Source organism: Chlorocebus sabaeus, chromosome 2, assembly GCF_047675955.1.
Source record: "Chlorocebus sabaeus isolate Y175 chromosome 2, mChlSab1.0.hap1, whole genome shotgun sequence".
Taxonomy (NCBI): domain Eukaryota; kingdom Metazoa; phylum Chordata; class Mammalia; order Primates; family Cercopithecidae; genus Chlorocebus; species Chlorocebus sabaeus.
The window spans coordinates 68,343,243-68,362,785 of record NC_132905.1 but is presented as its reverse complement, the minus strand read 5'-3'; the positions used below and the strand labels follow the sequence as shown (position 1 = coordinate 68,362,785).

The following is a 19,543-nucleotide window of genomic DNA, read 5'->3' as shown; positions in this document are numbered from 1 at the left end:
GGGCCCCATGGTTATATGTACACGCTGTGATCCTGTGAGTCTGCATGTATGGCTCAGGGTCCACCCTGTGATGTTAGCATTTTGCAGGACAGATCATACAGCTTGCTCTGGACATTCAGGGTGTGGGGCTGGACTGAGACCTCAAGGATGGGCCCGTTCACTGCTTCCTGGTCGGGGCTTAGCCCCCACTGGGCCCATGGAGAAGCGAGGCCCCCGCAAGGCCACCCACTGGAGCCAACAAGGAGTGGCTGTCATCTGCTACGTGATTGCCATGTGGGTGCTCAGAGCTGCGGTGACTTAAGTGGGCGCTGTTCATGAAAGGATGGTACCCTGCCCCGCTGGGCCTGGTCCTGCAGGACCCTGGATCACAGGCCCACCCACATTGCCTAAAAGGAGGTGGTTGTTTTTATTCTCCTGTGTAGATCCTGGAAAACACCCCTGAAAACCACCCGGACCACAGCCACTTGAAGCACGCTCTGGAGAAGGCAGAGGAGCTCTGTTCCCAGGTGAACGAAGGGGTGCGGGAGAAGGAGAACTCCGACCGGCTGGAGTGGATCCAGGCCCATGTGCAGTGTGAAGGCCTGTCTGAGGTAGCCACCCTTGGGCTGGGCCCCGGTCTCCCCCGGCAGAGCCTCGGCCGCCAGCCTGGAGGAGGACAAAGAAAAGCATGAACCATTCTCCTCCCCTGCCGAAAGCATCCTCATTTCCATCCAGCTGCTTCTCATCTGCTATTTCATCCACCCACTGAGTATTTGTTTATTTATTTGAGATGGAGTCTCGCTCTGTCGCCCAGGCTGGACTGCAGTGGCACCATCTCAGCTCGCTGCAAACTCCACCTCCCAGGTTCCAGTGATTCTCCTGCCTCAGCCTCTCGAGTAGCTGGGATTACAGGCACATGCCACTACACCCAGCTAATTTTTGTATTTTTAGTAGAGATGATGTTTCACTATGTTGGCCAGGCTGATCTTGAACTCCTGGCCTCAGGTGATCTGCCCACCTCGGCCTCCCAAAGTGCTGGGATTACAGGCATGAGCCACTGCTCCCTGGCCATCCACTGAGTTTTAAATTTAAATTATATCATTTCCCATTGCCAGAAGTTCTATTTCTTTTCTCCTGTCTGCTGATTTCTTTCTTTCTCTCTTTCTTTCTTTCTTTCTTTCTTTCTCTTCTTTCTTTCTTTCTTTCTTTCTTTCTTTCTTTCTTTCTTTCTTTCTTTCTTTCTTTCTCTTTCTTTCTTTCTTTCTTTCTTTTCTTTTCTTTTCTTTTCTTTTCTTTTCTCCTTCCTTCCTTCCTTCCTTCCTTCCTTCCTTCCTTCCTTTCTTTCTTTCTTTCTTTCTTTCTTTCTTTCTTTCTTTCTTTCTTTCTTTCTTTCTTTCTTTCTTTCTTTCTTTCTTTCTTTCTTTTTCTTTCTTCCTTCCTTCCTTCCTTCCTTGCTTCCTTCCTTTCTTTCCTTTCTTCTTTCTCTCCCTCCCTCCCTTCCTTCCTTCCTTCCTTCTCTCTTTCTTTCCTCTTCTCTTCTCTTCTCTTCTCTTCTCTTCTCTTCTCTTCTCTTCTCTTCTCTTCTCTTCTCTTCTCTTCTCTTCTCTTCTCTTCCCTTCCCTTCCCTTCCCTTCCCTTCCCTTCCCTTCTCTTCTCTTCCTTTGACAGGGTTCAAGCAAACTCTGTCACCCAGGCTGCTGGAATGCAGTGGCACAATCACAGCTCAATGCAACCTGGATCTCCTGAGCTCAAGTGATCCTCCCACTTTAGTATCCCAAGTAGCTGGGACCACAGGCACATGCCACCACACCCAGCTATGCTGGTTTCTTTCTTGTATCTCGTTTTTTGCTCAAATGTTAATCCTTCTTATTTATTTCTTAACACATTTTAAACATAGATATTCCTGGCCAGGTGCAGTGACTCACGCCTGTAATCCCAGTGCTTTGGGAAGTGGAGGCAGGAGGCTAGTGTGCATTCCAGATCAGCCTGGGAAGCAGAGTGAGACCCTGTCTATACAAAAAAATAAAAAATAAATTAGCTGGGTATGGTGGTTCACACTTGAAGTGGGAGGATTGCTTGAGTCCAGGAGTTCAAGGCTGCAGTGAGCTATGATCATGCTACTATACTCCAGCCTGGGCAACAGAGCAGACCTTGTCTCAAAACAACAAACAGATATGGATGTAGATATAGAACCCATAACCTGAAGTTATGGGTCTTATTGTTTTGTCTGTTGTTTCTGCCAGTTTTGTCTGTTGTTTCTGCCAGCTGTTGCTAAACTTACCTTGTTTCTCGTATTATGATTTTTGACTGTGAACTAAATGTTCCTTGGAATTTTACCTGTGGGCATCTTTTTTTTTTTTTTTTTTTTTTTTTTGAGATGAAGTCTCACTCTGTCACCCAGGGTGGAGTGTGGTGACATGATCTCAGCTCCCTGCAACCTCTGCCTCCTGGGTTCAAGCAATTCTCCTGCCTCAGCCTCAAAAGTAGCTGGGATTACAGGTGCTCACCACCATGCCTGGCTAAGTTTTATATTTTTAGGAGAGACGGGGTTTCGCCATGTTGGCGAGGCTGGTCTCGAACTCCTGGCCTCAGAAGATCCACCCGCCTCAGCCTCCCAAAGTGCTGGGATTACAGGCGTGAGCCACTGCACCTGGCCTACCTGCGGGCATCTTTATTGTCTGAAGTTGTATTCCTTCTGGGAGGACTGTGTATCGTGATTATCCAAAACTACGTTTAGAGGGGTTTGAGCATCACACCCCTTGTGTGAATTTTGGATGTAAACTTGCGTGAGAGCTACTTGATAAACCACACATTCTCAGGGCATGTTTTCCTTCACTACACCAAGGTGAAAAAGAAATGTTTTATTGCTCATCCCCTCTGAGCTTGAGTTTACCTGTCACTCCTCCTCTGGGTTCATCTTTTTGTGAAGATCTCCTACTAGACCCCTCACGTTGGCTCTGGATGCACCTGTTTCTGCACCCTATGTAGTAAGTAAAATGCAAGGTCAACGTTAGCAGATTCAAGAGAGACCCTCAAAGCTATAGTGGCACTGGCTCTCAGTGATCTTCCAGGTTCCTATTTTCATTCTGTTTTCAGCCTCTGCAAATTTCTTACTTTGTTTCTATTTTTTTTTCTGTGCCAGTTTTCTTGGAGTTAAAAAGTGGATTTTTGCATTTTTCTGTTTTTTAAAAGTTTTCGTTGGGTGAGTCATTCCGAGTATCTAGTCCACTATACTTCCAGAAACAGAAGCCCCCCACCCCCCTGCCTCTGTGTGTGTGTGTGTGTGTGCATGTGTGTGTTTAGACAGGGTCTCACTCTGTTGCCCAGGCTGGAGTGCAGTGGCACAAACTCAGCTCACTGCAGCCTCAACCTCCTGGGCTCAAGTGATTCTCCCACCTCAGCTTTCCAAGTAGCTGGGATTACAGGCATTGGCCACCATGCCCAGCTAATGTTTCTATTTTTTTGTACAGACAAGGACTCACCATGTTGCCCAGGCTGGTCTCAAACTCCTGAGCTCAAGTGATCTGCCCGCCTCAACCTCCCAAAGTGCTGGGATTACAGGCGTGAGCCACCATGCCTGGCCAGAAGCCTCTCATTTGGTCTTTAATTTTCTTCTTTCCACTTAACCTTTCCTTTGGTCTCATTCTTTTTTTTTTTTTTTTTTTTTTTTTTTTTTGCCCATTTTTTCCTCTCTGTTTCTGTATACACCCGCACTTGTGCATGTACACACATACATACATGCATGTATGCACACACATATACCATTCACTAGGGTTTCCCAAAATGCCCAGCGAGAATGCATCTCACTCATCCACTCCCCCTGTGGTTTCTTCCCTCTCATAAGCTACAAAGCAGTCACCACCTGAGGGAGTCACCATGACTGGTTCCTCCACGGCCCCACCTCCTGTCCACCTTCAGTGTTGGTGTGGGATGAGCAAAGTTGTGGAAGAAGCCCCGTGGCAGCCGAGGGGACAGCTGTGGGCTCCCATTTTGGGATTTTGTGTTGCTCTGCAATTGCTGGGTGGGTCATTTATTCGCTCATCATCCATTCATTCAATAAGCACTTAGTGAGTATCCGCCCATGTGCCACGGCTCAGTACTAAAGCCTGGGACATAAAAACAAATAAGATGTGGCCCCCACTCTCAAGGAGCTTTTACGGTCCAGTAGGAAGCTGGGGGTTAAACCATCATTTACAACAAGATGTGAGGGGTAAGGAGGCAGAGCTAGGTGCCAAGTGCTGTGGGGACACGTGACGGGAGCAAGGGACAGTTGTACGGGGGACTCTCAGGGGCCTTGGAGGTGATACTTGACTGGGTGTGGCAGGATGAAGCATTGGAGGCAGGCCAAGCACCATAGCTCAGGCCTGTAATCCCAGCACTTTGAGAGGCCAGGGTGGGAGGATCCTTTGAGGCCAGAAGTTCAAGACCAGCCTGGGCAACATAATGAGACCTTGTCTCTACAAAAAATGTTTAGAAAATTAACCAGGTGTGGTGGCATGCACCTGTAGTCTCAGCTGCTTGGGAGGCTGAGGCAGGAGGATTGCTTGAGCCCAGGAATCTGAGGCTGCAGTGAGCCGTGATTGCACCACTACACTCCAACCTGGGCAACAGATCAAGACCCTGTCTCAAAAAAAAAAAAGATCGGGGCAGGGCATTAGGAGTGGAGGACCATTCTGAGATTCTGAGCAGGGCATTGGTGAGGACTGTAGAGGAATGATGGGCCATGGGGCTGCAGGGCAGGCTGAGGCCCAGCCGAGGAAGGCCTGTGTATCATGCAAATGTGTATCATGCAAATGTGTATCATGCAAAGGAACGTTAACTTGATCCTGAAGACAAGGGACCCAAGCTGCCCCTGCACTGCCAGGCAGAAATGCCGACACAGCCATGTGCACCTTAGAAAGGGCCCTTCCCTGATTCTGACAGCTGCCATCAGAGGGACACAGTGAGGCCGGGATCTGAAGATGTTAAAGTAAAATCAGTTGTTATCTTTTATTTTTTTGAGACGGAGTCTCACTCTGTCACCCAGGCTGGAGTGCAGTGGTACGATCTCGGCTCACTGCAACCTCCACCTCCTGGGTTCAAGAGATTCTCCTGCCTCAGCTTCCCGAGTAGCTGAACTATAGGGGCCCAGAACTACACCCGGCTACTTTTTGTATTTTTAGTAGAGACGGGGTTTCACCGTGTTGGCCAGGCTGGTCTCCAACTCCTGACCTCAAGTGATCCGCCCGCCTTGGCCTCTCAAAGTGTTGGGATTACAGGCCTGAGCCACTGCACCCAGTCTAGTTCTTGTCCTTTGATTTTTTGGGCTTAAATCCCCCGTTTGCCGTCAGATGGCTGTCCTTGGTCAGTCTTCCTGGCTATCATGCACAGCGTCGTCGTTGTCTTGATGACGTTCATGGTGATGGGAAGGGGACGTGTTGACTTCTGTCTCCTGACCTAGGATCGTGGTGTGGACCATGCGTGGCCCAGGTCTGGACACACAGCAGTGATTAAATTTCAAACAGATGCTGTCTTTGGCATTCCTGTCTGAAGATAGAGAAGTGCAAATACTCCTCCCAGTTCATGCATATTCAGTGTTATCCTGGCCAGGTAGAGGCTTTGAGTATGAATGAACGAGAGCACCTTTATGTTACTGGATCCAATGACACTTGCCTTCTCTGGATTCTTTGTGCCCAAGTGGCTTGAACCCTGTCTTGGCAAGCAGGAAGGGCTGGCTGGTCTCCAGGCTCCTGCCCGGAGTGCAGAGGTGAAGAGTGTTCTTTGAAGGCTCCTGTTGTGGCCACACCTTCGGTCTTTCTTGGGCTCTCAGAGCCTCCGCGGGAGGTCAGAGGTCATCTTTCCTCGTGGTGGCTGAGAGCAGAGTGCAGTGGCCCGTTTCCAGCTGTCTTTAGCTCTCCACTCACAGAGGCGCCACTGTTTCTCCCGTATTGCAGATAGACAGGTGGCCACCAGCTTCTCTTGGGGACACGTGTTACAAACCTGTCACTCCCTCACAAATACCCTATTCAGAGAGGTCCATAGGACTCGTAGCTCAGGAGATAGCCCTGGAGCGTCCCCCAGGCCAGTTGTGTGGGCAGATGGGGAGCGTGAGGGGCTGGCCTCTGACTGGGTCATCTTACTCCTGGCACGCAGCCACGGCCTTGCTATCCTTGGCCTCTCCCCCTGCTGTCAAAAAGGGGGCCTCTGTGGGGTCATCTCCACCTCAGTACCCTCTGCCCCTTCAGAACCTACTGGAGTGAGGTGATAGACCCCAAGAGGTGTTAGAGCCGCATTTCAGCACCCACAGTGTCTCCACGGGTCAGTAAGTGGAGGTAGGGAGCTGTTCCCTTCCAGTTTGCTAAGCAGGTGAGTCAGGTGAGGTTTCACGTGCACAGTACAGTGTCCATTCTGTTTGGCATTGAGAGGTCGCTCAACACCACTGATTTACAGCTGGGCGCAGTGGCTCACGCCTGTAATCCCAGCACTTTGGGAGGTCAAGGTGGGCAGATCACGAGGTCAGGAGATCGAGATCATCCTGGCTAACATGGTGAAACCCTGTCTCTACTAAAAATACAAAAAATTAGCTGGGAGTCGTGGGGGGCACCTGTAGTCCCAGCTACTCAGGAGGCTGAGGCAGGAGAATGACGTGAACCTGGGAGGTGGAGCTTGCAGTGAGTGGAGATCGCGCCACTGCACTCCAGCCTGGGCAACAGAGCGAGACTCCATCTCAAAAAAAAAAAAAAAAAAATTAACACCACTGATTTGTGCAGTCACACACATGCCAGGGGCTCAGACTGCAGTTGTGCCTTGAAAGGTAGCATTTGTCCGTGGAATTGGAGAGAGACGGGGGCTGCTGCTTTCCAGAAGCACAAAGGACTGTCTGAACCTGTGTGGGGTCTTCTCCCTGGAGCTGTTTCATGCACAGACCCTGCACAGAGCAGGGAATCCCCCAGGTGGGAGCCAGGTGGGCACTTTTCTTTCTGCTGCCCTGTTTTCCCAGTAAATTAAAAAGAGAAGCAGCCAGGCCCAGTGGCTCACACCTGTAATCCCAGTATTTTGGGAGCCTGAGGTGGAAGGATAACTTGAGGCCAGGAGTTCAAGACCAGCCTGGGCAAAGTAGTGAGACCCCTCATCTCTACAAAAGTTTTTTTCAAAAATTAGCCAGGCATGGGTTGGGGGGCTGAGATGGGAGAATTGCTTGAGCCTGGGAGGTCAAGGCTGCCTGAACTATGATCACACCACTGCACTCCAGCCTGGGCAACATAGTGAGACCCTGTCTCAAAAAAAAAGAAAGAAAAAAAACACACACCAATTGCACCATAAGACAGTAGCATCCCCCTAGAGGAAAAGCCTTAGAAATTACCATTGAGACTCTTCTTGATACTTGGAATTCCCTGAACTGTGCCTTTGTCTGACTTTGATCTCTTGGCTCCAAAGTCTTCAAAGCCATCCTTGACTTTTGCCTGAGATCCGAGTCCTCTGGGGCCTGGCCTCTGATTCTGATGGAGCCCATGCTTTCAGATGCGGAGAAACAAAAAATGTTACACTTTGGGTTTTGTTTTCCTTTCTCAGCAACTTGTGTTCAATTCAGTGACCAACTGCTTGGGGCCGCGCAAATTTCTGCACAGTGGGAAGCTCTACAAGGCCAAGAGCAACAAGGAACTGTATGGTTTCCTTTTCAACGACTTCCTCCTGCTGACTCAGATCACGAAGCCCTTGGGGTCTTCCGGCACTGACAAAGTCTTCAGCCCCAAATCAAACCTGCAGTATAAAATGTACAAAACTGTAAGTTGGATTCCCGATTGCATTGTCAGGGTTGACGTGTTTGGGGAGGAAGAAGTTTCCAAAAAGGAGCTAGAGTTTTAGCGGGGTCTGGGGCCGTGGCATGGAGTAGAAGGCCGGAAGTTGAACTGCGATTTAGGGTGTCCGGAGCGGAGGACGATCCGTATCCCACCGCAGTTTCAGTGACACTCGGTGCCATCGGTGGAACATATATTGGCTGCCAAATGGCTCCTGTGGTCCCTGGGATGTGACAAAGGCATGCCTTAGCCTGTAGGAGCGAAGTCTAGGGTACAGATGAGGCAGGTGTGAAAAAGCCTGGGAGAAGAGGTGCAAAACAGCTCCCAGGGCCCACCGTCGCCTCCAAACAGTCCTAAGTCCCCTGCCAGACTTCTCCAGGTAGCTTGAAACATCCGAGGCCTCCCCTTTCTAGCACAGCCTCTCTAAACAGTTGATGAGTGGAGAATTTCCCTCAGCTGTTTATATGGTCTGTTCATACGTGCATGGCTGTGTTTGTGTGTCTTCGTGTCACGGGACATTGTTTTTCTAAATTTGTCTCCATGGGGGCGTTTTTACAGAAGAATTTTCTCTGAAGCAGTAGTTAGCTTTATTTTGGGGGAAAAAAAGAGCTATGTATTTATATAGTTACTAGAAACTGCATGTGAAAATCTTTGGAGGGAATTGCTTGATGTAAAGTGGATGAAGACTGCTGTTTAGGATATACCAGGAAAAGCGACACCAGCCAGATCTCATTCTGAAGGACTTAAAACATACCTGCAAAATCGGGGGTGGGGGAGACCCGTATCTATGATTTGTAATCTATGAAAGTTGGTACTAACACAAAATTATTATTCTGGGATTCTTTACCGGAAAACACACACGCCCTTAGTCTGGTTTACTGGAACACACCCAGAAACACACACACACATGCTCAGTCGAGGTTACTGAAACACACGCACGGGTGTGCACACACGGCTGACTTGCAGTCTCATAAGTGTGCTCACACACTCACGGTTTACCAGAGCACGCAGACCGCCAGCCTCACTTTGTAATGCCTTCGCGTTACTTTGCAGCCTATTTTCCTAAATGAGGTTCTAGTAAAATTACCCACCGACCCTTCTGGAGACGAGCCCATCTTCCACATCTCCCACATTGACCGCGTCTACACGCTCCGAGCAGAAAGCATAAATGAAAGGTAAGACCTGCCACCTCCCCAGCATGGGCCCCAGGGGCTCCACGGCTCTAGCACACAAAAGGGACGTGTGATTAATCAGCAGGTGCCAATGTTTCCCAAGTGGCAATGCCATCACCCCTGGCTGGGGTTGGGGATGGGGCTATTACTTTTTTCTACAGCCTCTCAAAAATCTGATGTATGACATGCACTTTCCAAAATAACATGGATTGAAACTAATTTTGCTTGAGTTTTTTTGTTGTTGTTGTTTTTTAAGGCAGAGTCTCACTCTGTCACTCAGGCTGGAGTGCAGTGGTGCGGTCACAGCTCACTGCAGCCTTGACCTCCTGGGCTCAAGTAATCCTCCCACCCTAGCCTCCCAGGTAGCTAGGACTACAGGCATGTGCTACCAAGCCTGGCTAGTCTTTTATTATTTTTTTTGTAGAGATGGGGTCTCGCCATGTTGCCCAGGCTGGTCTTAAACTCCTGGGCTCAAGGGATCCACTCGCCTTGGCCTCCCAGAATGCCAGAATATTGGGATTACAGGCATGAGCCACTGCACCTGGCAGTTTTTTTTTTTTTTTTCCAGAAATGTTTAGCATTCTTTGAGGTAAACGGAGCATCTCAAGTTTCCCCTGGCTTCCCAGGTGGCAGAAACCAATAGGAAAGCAATTTGGGGGTTAATAGGACCACCCAAACCCAAACCCCTCCTCACCTTGGCTCACTTAAATGGGCATGCTGGAACCTAGGGCTGTGGGTATTTTGCTTCAATCTGTCTTCAAGACACTGCCCTGGAGCCAAATGAAATAGATCATTTTCTGAAGGGTGAACTTGACACAAGGCCAGCATCATTCCAAAGAGCGTTTGCACCAAGCAAGAAAATTGGCTAAAGCTTTCGTGCATATGGTTCTCAGAAAAAATGAAGGCGAAAACCGCAGCCACAAATGCCTTCCCCCAGGGCATTTTGCTCTTTCTTGTGAAGTGGTTCCCAATCTGGGAAGTGGTTTTTGTTCTTTCTTTGCGTGACTTCGTAAGCAAGATCCTTCTGGCTTTGTTGGATTAGGAAAATATGTGTTGCTCTTCGGTAAGGAAGGAAGAGGAGTTGAGTCCCCATGTTGCCTCCAAGACAGCATCTATCACAGATTTTCTTCCCCGGGGACATGAACACAGGTCTTGAGGACATCCATGGAAATGGCCCTCATGCCTTTCTTATTGATGGCAGGAATAAGTATTAGCATCATGTGACATAAAATCAGATTCTCTTTCCCGAGCCTTTGTTGTTAAAATCAAGTGAACAAAGAAAACGGAGTCCTGGCAACAGTGTTTGAACAGACCTGAAGCGTTTTTCCTGAGTTTCTGTTTGGCAACTTTCTGTCTTTTTCCGTCCAAGGACTGCCTGGGTGCAGAAAATCAAAGCTGCTTCTGAACTCTACATAGAGACTGAGAAAAAGAAGCGCGAGAAAGCGTACCTGGGTAATGCGTGGCCCCGCGGGGTGTCCTGCGCAGCTGGGCAGGAGGGAGGGCCATTTGGCTGGGCTGAAAATCCTCAGAATAGAAGAGTCCTCTGGACCTAGAGGAGGGGCATGAGATGGGATGGAAGTGAGCTTGGGGTGGGATGCAGATGGGGAGGGAGGACAAATTCCAGGAGCAAGGAAGCAAGAGTTCAAGGAGAGGAGGGGAGAATTACTTTTGAGTTGGGAGAGGTACATGAAATGCATTGTGAGGCTCACAGAGATGGGAACGGTGTGGCATGTTCAAATGAAGCATTTTGTGTTTTTCCTGCCGTCACAGTCCGTTCCCAAAGGGCAACAGGCATTGGAAGGTTGATGGTGAACGTGGTTGAAGGCATTGAGTTGAAACCCTGTCGGTCACATGGTAAGGCTCTGAGGCACCCCCCACTCCTGCCTTAGGGTTGGAAGCTGGGTCCGGGTTCCCCGCACCCGCACCTGAATGTAAATCAAATGTGCTATTTCCATACTCCCCGATCTCCTTCCAGAGTTGGTTTAACTAGCACTGATTTAAACCCTGGAGGTTTTGTGGGGTTTTTTTTTCATTCTTTCTACCATTCTGCTTTTCCGAGGGATCTGAGCGGCTGCATTCACAGTGGATATGACACAAAATCAGACCAAAGTGAGGAGACAGGAAGGGCCTAGTTTCAAAGCCCACTCAATTAATTATGTGTTCTTAGTTTAAGGATGAAGCTGACTTCTGGGAGTTTTCACCTGGATTCTCCATTGAATGCCACTTATTAAGCATAATAATTATTAAGAGAGGGGAGCGGCCAGGCACAGTGGCCTGGATTACACACCTGTAATCCCAGTGCTTTGGGAGGCCAAAGCAGGCAGATCACCTGAGGTCAGGAGTTTGAGACTAACCTGGCCAACATGGTGAAACCCCGTTTCTACTAAAAATATAAAAAATTAGCCAGGAATGGTGGCAGGCACTTGTAATACCAGCTATTCAGGAGGCTGAGGCAGGAGAATCACTTGAGCCCAGGAGGTGGATGTTGCAGTGAGCTGAGATCGTACCACTGCACTCCAGCCTGGGCAACAGAGCAAGACTCTATCAGAAAAAAAAAAAAAAAAAAGAGTGGGGATCAAAATGAGGGGTGAGTTCCACCTGACGAAGGCTTTTGTTCCCTTCAGGAAAGAGCAACCCCTACTGCGAGGTGACCATGGGTTCCCAGTGCCACATCACCAAGACGATCCAGGACACTCTGAACCCCAAGTGGAATTCCAACTGCCAGTTCTTCATCCGAGACCTGGAGCAGGAAGTCCTCTGCATCACTGTGTTCGAGAGGGACCAGTTCTCACCAGATGGTGAGTGGAACGCGGCCCCGTGGTTATGCCTCCTTCCCTGGCACTCATTTGCGTGGGTTAATGTTTTCTTACCTGGAGCCTTGGTGCCAGGATTCCTTGGGTTTCCCTCCCGAGAGATGAGGCTGGTTGGCACAAGACAAGGCTCTGTCTCCCCTGGAGGAGTCTTCTGGAGGTGTCTCACTGCAAGTGGACAGAGCATGCTTGGTCTAGAATTATGCCAGCTGCCCTGGGCAAACACGACCATCTTCTGCTTTCCAAAGCAGGTGACTGTGGAGAGGGGTATATTTAAGAGCCTCAGCACAGTTCTTTCAGTCCTTGGCAAAAAGCCATGGTGGCAATGGATGAAACTGGCCAATGGAACAAGGATGTTAGCCCAGCACAGGAGCCGCAGAATCGGCCAGGTCCCTTTGGGTGGCAATTTTGTGGCAGTTATTAAGTAGGCAAAGGGATGCAGTCACGTTGGATGAATCATTTCTTCCGCCAGCCTTCTGTTTCTGCTTGGGCCTGGAAAAGAATACTCCCGGCCCAATGATTCCAAGAAACTACCTGTCTCTCCCTCAACCCAGTAAAAATCACCGGTGGCCATGGTGATGCAGGCCTGGAATCCCAACACTTTGGGAGGCTGAGGCAGGAGGATCGCTTAAGCCCAGGAGTCCGAGACCAGCCTGGCCAACATAATGGGACCTAGTCTCTACAAAAAAATACAAAACTTAGCCAGGCATAGTGTCACGCACCTGTAGTTCCAGCTACTTGGGAGGCTGAGGCAGGAGGACTACTTGAGACTGGGAGGTTGAGGCTGTAGTGAGCCGTGATGGTGCCACTACACTCCAGCCTGGGTGACAGGGCAAGACGCCATCTCAAAAAAAAAAAAAAAAAATCACAGAATAAGTTAAAAGATTATATGCTCAACTTAATTATAACCAAAGGAGTGAGGGTCGAATACTATCATTATCTGTACAAGGTTTAAATGGCTCCATAGGGCCTTCATTTTTTAGTACTTTTTATATGAATTATCTCATTGTGAGTTAGGTACTTGTTGTGGTAGCTGGTTAAATGTCTGAGTGTGACTGGAACAGTTTGCCTCCCAAGTCTGGGCTCTTAACCACTATGTGCACTGTCAACTTCTAATTCTTTTTTCTTTTTATTTTATTTATTTATTTATTTATTTTTTTTTTTTGAGACGGAGTCTCGGCTCTGTGCCCCAGGCTGGAGTGCAGTGGCGCTCTCTCGGCTCACTGCAAGCTCCGCCTCCCGGGTTCCCGCCATTCTCCTGCCTCAGCCTCCCGAGTAGCTGGGACTACAGGCGCCCGCCACCGCGCCCGGCTAGTTTTTTGTATTTTTTAGTAGAGATGGGGTTTCACCGTGTTAGTCAGGATGGTCTCGATCTCCTGACCTCGTGATCCGCCAGTCTCGGCCTCCCAAAGTGCTGGGATTACAGGCTTGAGCCACCGCGCCCGGCCAGTCTTTTTATTTTTTTACATTTTTTTTTTTTTTCTTGAGACAGGGTCTCACTCTGTTACTCAGGCTGGAGCACAGTGGTGCAATCACAGCTCACTGCAGCCTCCACCTCCCAGGCTCAAGCAATCCTCCTGCCTCAGCCTCCGAAGTAGCTGGGATGACAGGCATGAACCACCATGCTAGGCTCATTTTTAAAATGTTTTTGTACAGACAGGGTCTCACTCTATTGCCCAGGCTGGTGTCAAACTCCTGGACTCAAGTGATCCTCTTGCCTCGGCCTCCCAAAGTGCTGGGATTACAGATGTGAGCCACTGTGCCCGGCCACCTTCTAATTCTGAGAGATAAAGATTGGGGTTGGGTTTTTTTTTAAAATAATGAAATACCATGACACATTGGCAGCTCTGCCGGGGAGTGAGTTGGAAATCCTAGTGTTGGTTTACATCGGAATGTAACAGTTCATCAAGGGGTCCCCAATATGCCAGACATGTGCCTCGAAGACAGGGAATGAACCCTCTTAGCACGGTCTGTTTGTTCTCTTTTCAGATTTTTTGGGTCGGACGGAGATCCGTGTGGCGGACATTAAGAAGGACCAGGGCTCCAAGGGTCCAGTTACGAAGTGTCTTCTGCTGCACGAAGTCCCCACGGGAGAGATCGTGGTCCGCTTGGACCTGCAGTTGTTTGATGAGCCGTAGGCAGCAGGCTCAGGGTGTGCTCAGCAGGGTCCCAGCCCACAGCCACACATGCTGTCTGGAAATTGTGTTCCTTTTCTAAGAAACCACCCTTTGGTGTTCAGTCACAGGGATATGGGATGGCAAAGACAGGCCCCTCAGAGCTTCTAGGAATCATTCTCGACAATCCTCCCTGCCCCGAAACAATTTCCTTTTTCATGAAACAAAGCTCTGTTTTCCTTTGTCCTCACTACAGGTCTCATTATGTCTTCTAGGGTCGCTGAAATCCCATAACCCTCAACAGGGTGCAGTTGGGAGTCTAGCGCCTTCCCGGGCTTGAAGAATGGGTCTGGTTACTATAAAATAGATTTATAAATGCAATGTCTATATTTTTGGAGAACTCATGTAACCCTCCTATTTCTTACATCCACCAGGCCCGAAGTAGACTTCTTGGCTTACAATGCCCAGTCGTTGGTGTGCGTTCAGAAACAATTATGATGGTCCTGTCGTTGCTTCAGAATCCCATCTCTCCCGCAGGGAAATGCTGCCTGGAGCGGATCACTCGGTGAGACGGTCTGATCAGGCCCTGGCTTAGCTCTTTGAAGAGCTGGTCTATGGAAGGTTCCAGCATGTGTACCGTTATAGCCGTTCCTTCCCCCTCTAGGCCTTGTATTAATATATGTCAATGAAAACACACCGGCGTATTGTTGCGTGGATTCAGTTCTGATTTCCGGCATGCTTGGAATATGGTCACAGAAAGCCATTATCTAGAAAGTCACCCATCTGCTGGATCAGATCACTGCAGGTCACTGGAAAGGCAACTTGACAATGTTGGGTCACTGGGTCTCGATTGGCAGCCTGTGATATTTCACGGCAGCAGTAGTTAGTTGCTGGTGCCCTGTTCTGTGCTTGGATGTGCTGAATCCTGATTGTTGTAGGAAATTTCAACAACTGTCTTTGGTACATTCCCCAAAAAGCCACGTCCTAGATCCCCCAGGCGTGAAAAGGAAAAATGTCAAGCTGGAGGCTGGGAAAGAAATGAAGGCAGTCCATTATGTGGTGGGCGAAAGACCCTAGGAGCATGCAAGCCCCGCACATCCTGGGCCAAAGACCTAAGATACTTTCCCACCCTGCACCACACCCACCCCAACCTCACGGTAATATGCTTGTTCCAAGAGTCAGGACTGTATGACCATGTGTCAAGCTGTTTGGTTTGAGTTCTTTAGTTTTTTTTTTTTCCCTTAAATGCCAGGAGATAGTCTGGTTAGTTAGATAGTAACTTGATTTGCTAATGAAAAGTGGGGGCCGTATTTTGTTCGCATGTTAATATTCTCATAATCCCAGTTTGTTGTGGTCATGAAATGTCTTTTGCATGTTCTGTTGGTACCGGAGTCTAGCTTTCCTGTACTAGATGGTGTTCTCTTTGATTGTAGGTCCTTAGACTTTAATTAGGGTTATAAAAGCGCTTTCTAAATAATAGCATCAGCTTTGTGGCGGAGTACCCCCTTTGCTGGGAACTGAATGTGTAGTGTTATAATTTCCCATGAGAGCCCGGTCATACTTCAAGCAATTTTTTTTAAAAGTGTGTGTTGGAAAGGACAACAAAGTTTACATTTCATACTTTTAAGAAATACTTTATTATTTATTTATTGAAGATAGTGTAGAATTTTGTATCAAGAACAACAGACATAAGTATTTTTTGAAACAAGCAAATATACCCTGTAGTTAGAAACTTTCAACTGAACGTGTTAGAGACCAAGTTTAACTTCAGGCATGCATTTGTTTACCATTTCCCAGCAGAAAACATGGTTCAAAAACTTTAAGTTTATATTTTTTGATGTTGTTAAGAAACTTTTAAATTAAATCTATAAATAGACATGCAACTTATGCTTTCCTATTTCTATAACCAATACCGTTTGTTCAGTGTGTTTATGAAAGACACGTTACCATGGTAGAAAAAAAGTATTCCATGTGTAAATGGGGCAGTGTGGGTCACCATTCCAATCTCTTTTTGTTTTCTGTCCTGTCTTTCCTTCATTGACTTTATTTGCGTGTTAATGTTGGACATCATTGTTCTTGTAGGTAGCGTATGGTATGCACAATGACAAATAATCGTTTGAGGTGCCAGGTCACCCACTCATAGTGTCCTATTATTGGAATTAATGTAGCATGAGAAAGCAATATGTGACTGTTTTTCCTCAAGTGACTCTGTTGAACATCCTTCAGATGCTCCTGCTGTGTAGCAAGTTCTGGATTAGTGTCCTTGTATTTCCTGGTGTAATTTGTAATGTAACTGATCGTCCTTATGGAAGAGTCGGGCTGGCCCTCGGATCCAGCTGTGATTCATGAGTTGTATCAAGGGAATTGAGGAACAGGGCTGATGCATGGAGTCTCAAACCCTTGGGCCTCTCTGTTTCTTTACCTCTATTGACCATCTGGGCTATATTTCATTGAAATTATATGCTCCTTGCCAACAAGGAGTCTGTCTCCGAGCTCTTCGTTTTCTACATATAGGAGTTCTGTAGGCCACTGCATCCTGGCATCCTGATCTCAGCCTTTTAGACACCCCTGCAAGCGTTTCTCTGCTCTGAGCCACACTGCTAGCTCCTCCTGCACACTCTGATCTCCTTTAGTCCAAGAAGGGGCTGTCCTGGTCATAGGGTTACACTGTAACCCTCAGTCATCCCTGAGAACTGAACTATGCTGGGACCTCTTGGGCTGAGCCTTCTTCATACAGCAGTTCTCTAGAAGGGAGAGTCCACATCCTGGTCCCTCTGGGACAGGGTCTCTCTGGCTGCTGGCATCATGCTGGCAGGTAGACGGACAGCATCGTCTCCTGGAACCAGGTTTGCTGGGACCGTGAGAGCCTGAAGATGTGGCTCATTCAGATCCAGGCCTGAACTAATCTGGAAGGAGGGACCTTTCTAGGTGCAGGTCACCAGGAATGCTTGAGGAACTAGAGCCAGACTTCCTTGTTTGTTTGGATAATGTGTCTCTGTCCTCTGATAGCAGAGGAAAGGGCTCTGCTCTCAAAGAACATTCATGTAAGAGGAGGCATTTTTTCTTCTTTGCTTTTTTTTTTTAAACAACCTAAAGACCTAAGTGTATGAAAGTAACTGATTTCATCTGGTCGAGTAGCCCTGAAGTTAACTGGGGGAAAAAAAACGCCATCAGAAAATGAGTAAATTGACCACCCACATTATATCTTATCTCGGTGACCTGGTACCAAAGCTCAGGTGTCCTCCAGGGGTGTATTCCGGGGTGGCAGAGGGATTCGGTGCTAGCGCCAGCGGGGAAGGACACTTGCAGGTCTGCCTTCCAAGGCTGAACAGGCTGGCTGTCTCTCCAGGAACTGGCTAGGACAAGTGTAAAGCCACTGACCACACAGAACAAGGATGTTCTAGAATCTGATGGGGCTCAAGATGAAGGCAGAAATGGACAAGGCACTTCTGGCTTTCCTGGAAAGGTGGAGCTCTTGGAATATATTTTAGAGTAGGCCAGTACCCTGTATAAGCAGAGAAAGACTTCTCTACCTCTCCTCCAAGTTGTTTTTCTTCTAGTTGATTGAGGCTTTTTGATGGATAAGAAGAAAATGTGTTTTGTATGTGTAACAACTTTAAGAATTTCCATTGGAAACAGAAAGTATGATTTGATTTGATTTGATTTCTAAATTCTCCCTTCCTTTTCAAGGTTAGCGATGTGCTCTATAGCAGACACTAATACTTTTACATGAATATCTGGTGTGCTTTGGATATAACAGGGTCATTTCAGGCTTGAGGTGAGTGCGCAATTAGCAGTGGGTCTGTTTGATTCAGATACACTCGTTTACAAATTTAGAGCACCGTATGCCAGAAAGTGAGATAAAAACAAAGGCACCTGGATGGCTTTGTTTTGCTTTTAGATAAAAGAGCTTTAGCTCACACCAGGCAGAAGCATAACCGGAGGCCCAAAAACCAGTGGCATGATGAAGCCCTCAGTGTAGTCTGAGCCACCATAAGAGGCATTAGGGAAAACTAACACCTCCTTCTCTTTGTACCATGGGGTGCTGACATGCCTGCTAGAGACTTCCCCTTACTTCCAGGAATGGCCCAGGGGCTGCTTAGTATATCGTTAGAATGTTCATTCTCCTCCTTTTCCCTGGAGTGGACCAATGAGACCAAATGCTTGTGTTTCTCTATGTTTTCAGTTCATTTGTTCAAAGGACACAGAAGATGAATCCATTTCTGGGAAGGCTGAGTTCAGATGAGGATTTTTAGGCCAGCCTACATTCTGGGGCAGATCTCAGGGACAGAAACAGGCTTGTATTAAATATAAGTGGCAGGTACTTCCCTAGAACAGTCTTAACCTGCACAAGTGAGGGAGGCTCAGGAATTCCCATGACATTGATCTAGCAGCTTCCTGCACGTAGACACTCAGTTCCTTTTAGGGACGTTCAACGCTTGATCAAATGGGGGCATTTTCTTTCTTTCTTTTCCCAACTATAGTGTAATTGCCTACCTGCCCGGGCCCCTTCTAGAGGAAGGTGGGCTTTCCTTGTCCATGAGTGCCAGGAGGCTGCACTCATGAGGTGATATTGTAAAGCAGCAGAAAGACTGAGGGTGCAAAGAAACCACAGCTGCCATTCACGGGGCAGCTTCCTCCAGCTCTTCTGCCCAGTGACCTTACAGGCTTACGAGGAGCCTGATGAGAGCTGTCCTGGGGGCCCAGGGATGCATTCCCTGCAACTTCCTCCTGTGGGACCTCCAGGTCAGCTCATTCCAGGAGAAGAAGTCTCAGGCCCATTTGCGTCCCCTGACACTCCCGCGTGCCTGCCAGCCCGGTTTCTGATGGAGATGTGGCTCAGTCCCTGCTTCTCCTTGTTGCAGTGACTTGTACTTCATGTGCAGGGCCCGACTTCTAGAGGGAATGTTTCCCTTGAGCCCTTGGATATTTTTATTCTATTTTGAATGGTTCTGATCAATGAATGTTGCTTTGTGCGGGGTTCTTCAGAGAAATAATGCAAACCGGCCAGGTGCGGTGGCTCACGCCTGTAATCCCAACACTTTGGGGGGCCGAGGCAGGCGGATCACCTGAGGTCAGGAGTTCGAGACCAGCCTGGCCGACGTGGTGAAACCCTGTCTCTACTTAAAATACAAAAATTAGCCAGGGGTGGTAGTGCACACCTGTAATCCCAGCTATAATCCCAGCTACTCAGGAGGCTGAGGCAGGAGAATCACTTGAACCTGGGAGGCGGAGGTTACAGTGAGCCGAGATGACACCATTGCACTCCAGCCTGGGTAACAGAGTGGCAGTCCTTCTCAAAACAAACAAACAAACAAAAAGAGCTAATGCAGACCTCTTCTGGTTAGACCTGACACAGAGGAAGTAATTGGCTGTCAACTTAGTGGCACCCCACAGCTTCCTCTGGATCCTGCTTCTCTGTACTTGGAATGCAGTTGTTTATTTGAGCTAGAAGATAGGAAAGTTCTAGAATTCCTGTTTCCTCACCCTGCACTGTATCAGATCCAGGATATGTCTGCAGGTCATCAGGATCAACTAAGATACATAACCTTATATCTGTAGGAGCCAGAAAAAAAAAAGAAATCTATTCCTGATAGGATGGAAACTTAGTCCAAGTGAAAGAAGACATCTAACCGCTGTCTGTCTTGGGAGCATTAAAACCCAGACACCAGCACACTAGACAGTGCATC

At 48.1% G+C, this 19,543-nt stretch overlaps 1 protein-coding gene across 3 annotated transcripts in view; it reads left to right on the top strand.

The window, feature by feature from the left end:
• Positions 1-18,555, top strand: part of ITSN1 (intersectin 1) — a 246,702-nt gene extending 228,147 nt beyond the window's left edge. For 2 of the 3 annotated variants that reach the window (XM_037990807.2, XM_073009637.1), the window contains 7 exons: positions 423-590; positions 7,531-7,743; positions 8,811-8,932; positions 10,299-10,381; positions 10,700-10,783; positions 11,554-11,727; positions 13,729-18,554. In XM_037990807.2, coding sequence (XP_037846735.1) covers positions 423-590; positions 7,531-7,743; positions 8,811-8,932; positions 10,299-10,381; positions 10,700-10,783; positions 11,554-11,727; positions 13,729-13,877 — 993 coding nt within the window. In that variant the 3' untranslated portion in view covers positions 13,878-18,554. Of the gene's footprint in view, positions 1-422; positions 591-7,530; positions 7,744-8,810; positions 8,933-10,298; positions 10,382-10,699; positions 10,784-11,553; positions 11,728-13,728 lie in introns of all 3 variants that reach the window. The other variant, XM_037990809.2, reaches the window with a different exon arrangement.
• Positions 18,556-19,543: the final 988 nt, after the last annotated feature.